At 37.1% G+C, this 10,387-nt stretch overlaps 1 protein-coding gene across 1 annotated transcript; it reads right to left on the reverse strand.

Moving 5' to 3' along the window:
* Positions 1–1,447: 1,447 nt before the first annotated feature.
* setb (SET nuclear proto-oncogene b) lies at positions 1,448–6,569 on the reverse strand. The gene is made up of 8 exons (XM_083565274.1): positions 6,213–6,569; positions 4,837–4,894; positions 4,591–4,733; positions 3,957–4,060; positions 3,742–3,855; positions 3,248–3,418; positions 2,457–2,597; positions 1,448–2,347 (listed from the first exon to the last, which is right to left on the reverse strand). Exons 1-8 carry the CDS (start codon positions 6,283–6,285, stop codon positions 2,327–2,329), a joined length of 825 nt encoding a protein of 274 aa, XP_083421400.1. The 5' UTR covers positions 6,286–6,569; the 3' UTR covers positions 1,448–2,326.
* Positions 6,570–10,387: the final 3,818 nt, after the last annotated feature.

Below are 10,387 nucleotides of genomic sequence, written 5' to 3' on the forward strand. Positions count from 1 at the left end.
TATCGATCGTTACATCCTGCATTAACAATGCTCCACTCCCACACCAAACAAATTATTAGACATCTTCCATTAAAAAGGTTAAACACATTTAATAATAATTGCAAAATTTGCCTGAATTAAAGTTTGTTAACACATACTGTATCTTAAACTTCAGTAGAAAACCAGGTAAATAATTGAAATGGGTAGCAGGGCAGTCACTGTTTCTACAAAATGTTTATAATATCTTTTGTGAAAGTGGTTTCATTTATTGTTTTATTTTATTCTGCTGTACCTTGGAGAAAAAAAAATTCATTTTGTAAAATATTCATTTTGAAAACCTTTATAGTTTGACGAATACACTTTTCAGCCTGATCACTAATCTGTGTGCAATTTCCTTAATAACCAATCAAGCGGACTCATGATACAATGTATTATATCCCAAATCACAAGATTGACCACAATAATCGCACCATGACATTTTTTTCCAAATCGTGTAGCCCTAAGATAGATCCTTGAAACATCTGCTGCGGAAAACATGAGCTCGGACCAGAGAGCACATTTCCCAGTAGGACAACTTAAATGAATTAGCAGTTTTCTGAAAACCCCAGACCTGAACCTCAAAGCATCTATATTGAGATGTCAGCATAGACGTGCCTTCTTATTGGGAGGATCTGCCAGATCCACTAAAACAGAACAATGACAGGTGTGCAAAGCTTGTAGAGATTGACCCAAAAAAGACTCAAAGCTGTAATTGTTGTCAAAGGTGATTCTGCAAAGTACTGAACATAAGATCTGATTACTTACCTTTTGGTTCATAATAAAGCAAGATCAGTACTAAAATATTTCTCATCTTGAAACTATGTGCTATTGTGGGCAACCTGATGCCCAAAAAGGAACTCATTGAGCAGTAATATAAATTTGTTAAGAAAAGACCTGAATATGAATCACTTCTGCAGCAAAATGTCTTCTATTGAAATGCACCGATCAATCATACTGTATAACAAAAGTATTCAGCAGCTTTGAAAAGATTTTTAGCTGAAACAACCAAAACATGCATGGCCCATGCTGCTATAATTCTAACTGCAAGCGAGAAACTAAAGTCTTATGTACATATACAAAAGTCAGGATTTTTCAATTCCATTTAATCCTAGGAGTCAGAACAAGCCACAAACAAGCTAAGAAATCTGAACCTTTAAACTAAATTGACATTTTCAATACACACAATATAACCATAAAAAAAACTGCTCTATTAATTACATGAGCTTCTCAAGTAGATTAGAAGTCTGCATATAGTATAGACAGCTGGTACCTTGAAAAGTTAGAAGAAAAAAAAAAAAAAAAAAAAAAGGGGTTTTGGGTGAATTCCTGAAGGCAGAAATTTTCTTCTGCATTAGCTTCCTGCTGGTTCTGAAATACATGTTGATGAAAAAGTCTATAGAGAGGAAAGTAAGATAAAAACACCCAAATGTGAATTTAATGAGATTCTACAAGTTTTATTATCGCTTGCTTAAATAGTCCTTGAAGTATGTCTAAGCTCAAAATTACAAGAAGGAATTCTTTTTGTGTTTTACTTTTATTAAAAATGTAAATTTCAAACCTCATGGGTGTCTGTAAAACATTACAATGAAAATTCAAATCAACACAAAACCCAAGAATGTTGTCGCTGACCCGCACACCCCACCCGACCCCCAGTTTAATCTGCCTTCGATAACAATGGTTATTACCCTGATCATCTCATATGCGCCCCAAAATGTTTACAAGAGGGGGATGAGAACAAGCTGGTGCTTTCCTTTAATACAATAGTCACATTAGGAAAAACTGTCGACTCTCTGGAGCAGAAACCCCGCATTAAACCATAGTACAATATACAGAAAGGAACAAGAGGGAAAGAAAAATGAGTGGCTAGTTATGTACGCTATGATTAGCTCATCACTGCACCAATGGCTTATTATTTTATATCACAACCATTCACAGAAAAAAAAATGCATTTATGTACTTGTATATAAATTGCTATTTACTTCGGTTTAGTCTACAGAAGATGACGTGCAGGTTCGTTAATATCTGGTATGTGTCTTTGGAGATGGATGATGCAAGAGGCTTCAGCAAAGAAATGCCACTAGTTTTTCAAACGCAGGTAGGTAATGTCCAGGGAATCAACTCTGATTAGACATGGGAAGGACAGGAGAGGCTTCAGAACAGAAGACGGAGCACAAAAAAAAAAAAAAAATTTTTAACAAAACCAAAAAAGCATTTTTGCTCCCTCTGGCTGGGGGGGGGGGAGATGACTTCAAATTGTAAGAACAGGTACAGAAGGGGGCTGGAATATCAGAATGTGTCCATGTGAGCTTTAGTCATCCTCACCATCATCCTGCACAGAGAAGAAACAGATCAGAGTATAATCTCAAGTTACTACAAATGTTATATTGTATACACCACTTAAAACACTTAGTTCATTTTAAGCATTTAATACACCTTACCTCTCCATCCTCTCCTTCATCCTCCTCATCTTCCTCTCCCTCATCTTCATCCCCCTCCTCATCAATATCTTCCAAACCTTCTTCCTCCTCTTCATCATCTTCATCTTCACCCTCACCTTCCTCATCATCCATGTCTGGGACCTAAGTAAAAAAAACAAAAAAACAATGATAAATCCTACATAGAAACAGTCACTGCAGTAAATAAAAAAATAAAAATCATTAACTATAGTTTGTTACCGTGGACTTAAAACCTCACCTAAACCCTTAGTCTTTGAAAACGTTAATAATCCCAGAAATCGGAATCTCTTGGGGTTCCCCCCCCACAACGGTGAAAAAAAAAAAAACAAGGAAACGAAACCTTATGCTGTGAGTAGATAGACTGACCAAAAGAAAACTGGCAGGGCACCCACAAAACTAACTAAATATATAAAAAAAATAAAAATAAATAAAAGCCTCGCCTTAAAAAACTGCTTTAAAACAAAACAAAAAATAAATAAATACTTATGATTTGTGTATTCCTTATTGTAACCCCTTCCACAATGAACACCAAACACAATTTAAGCAACAGCGCCATCTTTTGGCCCTTTCACTAAACCGAGCAATCTGTGGTAAAAAACTTTGCGTCCACTGTGCATTTTTAAAACCCAGCAAGTTTCCAAAGTGTAGAAATCATCAATTGTTTGTTTTTGGGGGTTTTTGTTTGCACTGTCTGCATTTTGGATCCTTATATTGATTAGATTGTTAAAATCATTTACATGAGGACAAAAGTGTCATAGCGAGTGCAACTGTACCAGATAATACTGCAAGGGATTGGGCCAGATGTCATCCTTGATCACTTCACCGAGTTCATCAGCACCAGCATCCGAGTGATCAGTAAACCAGGTGAAGAAGCTCTCGGGCTCCTCATGTTGCCTCTTCTTGCCAGCCTTGTTCTGTGTCTGTCCTGCCCTCTTGGTCAAATCCTAAAACATTTTGATAACCAAATTATTTTTATATAATATATATAAAAAAGTGATGAATTTAAGCTTCACTAGAAACAGAAGAGGTCCGGTAACTTCTTAAAAAGCACACATCCGTTTTAAACGTTACCCTAAACAAAAGAGCAAACTTTTTTTTTTTGTTTCTTGATAGCAGCTCATGGTAAACAAACTTTTGTTGACAGCCATTGCTGCTATCTCTATATTTAATATATATATCTATAGCTCTCTCTCATATTTGATGTATATATATATATATATATATGAATGAATTAAAAAACAAACACTGAATGTGTTTAACCACTGACCTTTCCAGCCTTCCATTTAATCTCGGTGGATTTTGAAGACGGATCACCACTTTCATTCAAGTGGAACTCTTTTGATAAGACTTTGTTTTCAAAGTAGGGATTTTCATCAAAGTACTAAAGCAAAACATAAAATAAAGCAGGACGTTAGTGCTTAGCATCCCATAGCAAGTTTGCATGTAATAAAGAATAAAGGTAGAAGCAGGGAAGCAACTTACAAAATCTATTCTGTAACCTGATTTGATGTCCTCAAACTCTGTGACCTCGACCCTGGTCAGGTAATGAAGGGCTTCTTCATCCTCCTCACCAAGCAGAGCTGAGACTAATACACAAAAAGCACTCTTTAATAAAAAATAAATACATCTGCAGATGTTAGAATTTTCTAGAATCTGGTGACTAGTCACCAAATATCCTACAATATTTTAATTACTCGCATTTAATTTAGAAAAAGTAGATCCGACCAGCATCAAATTTATTGTTCTGTATTATTTTACATGCATCACTTGTAACCTGATTTGTTTAATATAGATTCCTTTATTTCAAGCCATTAAATCACATACAATCCACAGCACCACTCCCGACAAACACTAAAATCATCTAAAGTAAATTCTTCTAGTCACAAAAGTTTATGAAACCCAGACAAAACTCTAAAATGTACGTAAACAATAGATTTCACTTTTCTACCAGAAATGCTTGCTACAGTTTATGCATAAGCCTGCACACTAATGAACATTCCATGATCAGATACAGAATATTACACTACACTTTACAGTAAATAAAGATATTTCCCCACTGTCGGATACATATACGAATACAGGTATATCTTATTAATTCACCCGAGTGCGTTCTTACCTTGTGGATGGTTGACAAATGTTGTGACCCAGAAGTTTGGAATTTTGGCTATGAGTTCTGATCTCTTCTGGAAAAACGGCTGGCGTAGCTTATTGTACTTCTGCTCAACTTTTAGGATTTCCTCGCTTGCTTGTTCGTTCAATCTGATGAAAAAGACAAAAAGCAGAAAAACCTCTCTCTTAGCCACATCACTTTACAGGATAAAGAAATTACAAGGCACACAAGTACAGCAGAATTGTACAGTACCTGTCAATTTCGTTCTGTACTTCATCAATGTGTTCAATGGCCTCCTGCTGTTCTTTTTCTTGAAAGGAAACAAAAGAAAGTCACGTCAATTTATATAAATATAAATGAAGCCTCTGATTAAGCGGTTATGTAATGAATGTACAAAAGGGGTCCCCCCCCCCAAATAATAACGACGCATAGAATGATTTGTGCAAAACCGAGATGGAAAAAACAAACGATACTGCATCCTATCCTAGTTTTTGTTTTGTTTTCATGTAGTTATGCAAAAGTAATTACATTTATAACTATTTTACTAGCCATCACCGACATATCCAGATGTGTATTTATTATTATTTTTATTATTATTATTATTAATATTATTAACACATGCGTTTGGGAGGGAAAAAAACTCAGACTACAAATATATTTTTCCAAGATGTTATACTTTTATGTATATATATTATAAGTAAGACTACTTATCGCATTACAGGTTGCGGAAAAGGACCAGATGAATGTGGCGCGTAAACACAGCTGACTTTCACTGGTGCACGTAAACACGCACGATGATGCTCAATAAACCCGGAACTTCAGCTAAAGCTAATATCGTAAATAATACGTCCCAGGACAAAAGAAATGCCGTCTATCCACCATAATAAAACCATGAATAAGCTTCGATTAGGCGCTCGAGTCGTGGTTTCCGGTTACCTGAAATGTTGGGCCGCGTGGTTTGAATGAACAAGGCCTGGAAGCCGCTAACGTCACACGGCTAACAGGTTCCGAAAACATATCAAACAATCCGTATTATTTTAGGTTGTTTTTTTTTTTAAAAAAGGTGTGGACAGTGTGTAGTTACTCTTTATAAGAAATGGCGCCTAATTCCGGTTTACCCTGCAGCTCTTTTGTGTCGCTGTACTGGGCGAACCACGCGGAGAGTTAGCCGTGATGGCGGGGAGACACAATAAACGCGGCGCCGCGCTAACTAGCATGCTAACGGCTACCATGCTACACGGAGAGCGATTTAACGCGTTCGGTACAATTTCACCCACGCGAACGACGACGTTAACGGATCGGTGGATACAATTCTTTAAAAGCGACCATCTCTAGAAAACCTGCGTTTTTACTATGAGAAAGGACAAAGGGTGAAGCAGTGTGCGGCGAACATGCGTGGCACAATGAGCGGCGAAACATGGCCGCGGGTCACCGATGCAGTCTTCACCATCTGCGGCTTAAGTCGGCACCGGTGACTTCGGCTTTAAAGTGGAGGGAAAAAATTAAAACGACGAACTACAACAACGTTCCCGCGATTACACAGAGCGAAATAGAGACACTATTGTGGAGAAAATGTGATGATAAAATGGCGGTGGTACGCCGTAGGAGGCCGCCATGTCTGCCTTTACCCGAGGTCTCGTCCGCTCCGTCATGATTCGAGTTCTGCTCCTTCCTGCTCACTTTCGCCGCCGAGGCCGACATGCTGCTTCTCTTCACCAGCGCAACTTTTATCTAATAAAAAAAAACACAAAACCTCCGCACGAATGTGATCCCGAACGTGTTCGTTAGATCTCCCAACCGAGGAGGACGAAGAGAAAACTACGCTGCGTGTGTGTGTGTGAGGCGGAATATGCGCTTATAAAGCCTTATAATGTCGCGCTTCTCCACTTCAGATCCGCGCGCGACTCGACACAGTACCGTGCTCTGTTCTCTGTACGGCGCGCTCCCGCTCAACGTGCACGCGCTTCCCGAGCGGAACACTAGAGAGAACAACAAACCCCGCCTTTCGGTTTTATAAAACGACGCTCGCTCCCGTTGGTAGCGCGCTGATTGGCTGGAGGGCCGGAAGTTCACCCAATCGCTCACAACCAGGATTAACATATTACATTTGAAACTGTTTAAATTCACATTGTATTGATTTCAAACACAGCGTCAAGAATGTCAATGATCATTTATTTGTTCTTATATGTATATTTCTTTCTAGTAGCTTTGCGTATGATTAGTAATGATCTCTGTTCCGAATGATTTTCCTCATATATATTTGTGTAGTTCTTTATCTTGAGAGAAAAAAAACAGTAATCCTATTTTTTATTGCAATAATTGTATTTCTATTTATATGAAAAAAGGTGCAGATGCAGTGCTATCTCCTTAAAAGTTTTTTCTTTATTTCTATTATTTTCCGCTATGTACATTAATTCTGAAGACATCCAAACTATGAAAGAACATGTATAAAATTATGTAGTAAACAATAACATGTTAAATAACCAAGAATATGTTTTATATTTTCGATCCTTCAAATTATCTACATTTTGCTTTGATGACAGTTTTGCACATTCTTGGCATTTTCTCAGTCAGTCTCATAATATAATATTTTACAGTCTCACCTGTAATGGTTTTTCCAACAATCTTGAGTTAAATGCTTGCTGGCTGCTTTTCCTTCTGTCCAACTCATCCCAAACCATCTAATTTGATTTTAGATTGGTTGATTGTGGCGGCCAGGTCATCTTATGCAGCACATCATCAATCTCAGATTTGGACTCATCAAACTAAAGGACAGTTTTACAGTAATCTTATGTCCATTCCTTGTGTTTTTTGCCCCAAGCAAGTCTCTTCTGCTTGTTGTTCTTCCAAATTAAAGGTTTCTTTGGAATAATTTAACCATGATGGCATGAATCACACAGTCTAATCTGAACAGTGGATGCTGAAATATGTCTACCACTTAAACGTTTGTACATTGGCAATTTCTGAGACTGGTAATTCTACTAAACGTATCCTCTGCAGCAGAAATAGCTCTTGGTCCTCCTTTGCTGGGACGCTAAACACGAGGTCCTGTTTTATTTTAGCCTTTTAATGGTTTTGGTGATTGCACTTGGGGATACATTTAAAGTTCTTGAGATTTGTCGGATTGACTGACCTTCATTTCGTAAAGTTTTTTCTCTTCACTGAGTGTTTCTTGCCATAATATGATTTTGTACAGTAGTTGTGCAAGTAGTTGTACAGTAGTTCTATAGTATTCATTTACGATGTTGTAAATAATACAAATAAAGAAAAAACACTTTAGGAGAAGATGTGTCCAAATGTTTGACTGGTACTGTATGTATCTGATATTAGAACTGTAGTAACAGCGCTGGAACATGTATGGTGAAGTAAATAATTAAAGACTAATAATAAACTGATGTAAAATGTTAAATTAACCCAAATCCCATAAAGTGATATGGTAAAGTTATCAAGAAGACATTTATTCACGGAAGGAGAGTGCTTTGTACAATTCAAAGATAAAGCTCTAACTTTTGTCACTAAGGAAAGTCTTCAGGACAGAGGTTTAACATTTTCTCTGTTAGATGGCATGCTCAGCTTCTTTTCCCAATTATATAATTTTTTCTAACTTAAGAAAGAGACAGTCGTGTCTGTAAGGGATTGATACCTTATATTTGTTATAACAGCCAATGCCTAAAAAAAAAAAAAACAACATGTTTTGCAGATGTTCCTTGTACAACAGTATTGTAAATATTCATTCATTCATTCATTCATTCATTCATTCTCTCCCGCTTATCCGTAATTCGGGTCGCGGGGGCAGCAGTCTAAGCAGACCCCCGCCTTCGACTGCTGCCCAATCCTCACAGCACCGTCCCTTACGGTCCCTCCTGCAGGTGGTGAGCCCACGGGAAGTATTGTAACTATAACTGGATAAATTCTAAGCATGTTTTAAATAATTACTTGTTTGTTTATTTATTTTTGTAATAAATGTAATGTTCAGAAAATGCTATTTGGAGGAAATCAATCACTTCAGTGTGGTTCGATGTCAAGCCACATTACACCATGCCAATGTTTTTTTTTTTTTTTTTATAGATTTTTTTTATAACATTATATGTATAATTTTATGTAATGTAGTTTAGTAATAATAATAATAATAATAATATACTCTTTTTATTGTTGTTTTGTTTGATTTATCCTGACCTAGCAGGTTACCTTAGGGAAACAAGAAAAAAAAAAAAAGAAAAAAAAAAAAAAGAAAAATCAAATCAAATAAAACCTAATACCCTGTTTCAGTGCTTTTATATTATAGTTAGCTGAAATTACATTCATGAAAGTATATCAGTTAATGTTATAATAATGTAGCTTAGCTCAGGTTTATAAGAAAGTCAGTTTACACTTAAAAACATAAATGTGATATTTTTTATTTTTTGTAAGGAAAATGGTTAATGAATAAATCATCTATTTTTACACAAATCTCTCAGTAACATAACAATAACATATTCAATGCTATTAAATTAGATTTTTTCTTTATTGTCATTGTATAAAATATAATGAATTTAGTTTGGCAAATCTCAGACTGCACCAGACACCAGACAAGTAAAGCTTGATTCTATATTCACTAGGAGAATATGTAAGCAAACAGAAAAGGTAACTATACCCACATTATATGTACATATACATACAATCTTTTATATTTTGGCATTGTAGTTGCAGCGGCGCTCTTCGTTGTTCAGGATCCGACAGGGGGCTTTAGAACAGAACCCCCTCTAACAAAATGGACAAACCTTCTCCTGCTCTCCCGGACAAATAAGGACTTTTTTCACTCAACTGCTCTGTGTTTCACTGAGACCTGGTTGAATGAAGTCATTCTGGACAGCGCGTTACATCTGCCTGGCTTCCAGCTGTTCAGAGGGACCGCGACACAGAATTGGCGGGGAAATGGCCAGAGCGGTGGGACATGTTTCTACATCAATGAAAGGTGGTGTAAAGAAGCTATATAGAAGTTGTGCTGTCCTGATCTAGAAGCGCTCTTAAGCCTTTATTCACGCCGCAGGAGTTTTCCTCTTTCATTCTGGTCAGTGTTTCTATTCCTCAGCACGCGAGCGTGAACGCAGCGGTGCAACAGCTGGAGGATCGGATCGCAGACGCCAGACACTGAGCAATAACACCCGGAATCTGCTGGAATCATTCTCGGAGACTTCAATAAAGCAAACCTCACACGAGAACTTCCAAAATCACAAGTTGAGTTAATAACACAATTTGGACCACTCATTCGTTTATGGACTATTCGGTATTTATGGACCTATTTTAATCAATGTGCTAGAAAGCTGCACAACTTTAAACGCATATGTGCAACACTTGCAGAAAGGCACCAGCTGCTCCAGGCTTATTTAAGTGCTGGAAACCTGAATATTATCCTGATGATTATAATGAAGTGATAAAGAAATCAATTGGTTTTTTTTCTTGTTCACCAGAATTCAGTGGTTTATATTGTGTGTAAACAAAAAAGGCATGCTGTGCAGATGGGAGATTTTGGTGTGTACAGCATGACAGATGATGACCCAAGATTTGTCTGTGTTCTTCAAGAGAAGCTCCCAGATTATTATCCTATTTAGGAGAACAAGACATGTGGTTTATCTGTGATTGTGTTACACCACTATTTTTTCATCCATTTAAGGTCCAATTCTGAGGAGCTAAAACACAACATCTGCTCTTTGTTACCTGGTCTCTCTGATGGAACACTTCAAAAGGTGATCCATTGGTGTTGGCTGCTTTGTGAAGGAAGAAGACCTCATGGACTACCTTAAGTCCAATGTCATAAACTACT

Source organism: Silurus aristotelis, assembly GCF_946808225.1.
Source record: "Silurus aristotelis genome assembly, chromosome: 16".
Lineage (NCBI taxonomy): Eukaryota > Metazoa > Chordata > Actinopteri > Siluriformes > Siluridae > Silurus > Silurus aristotelis.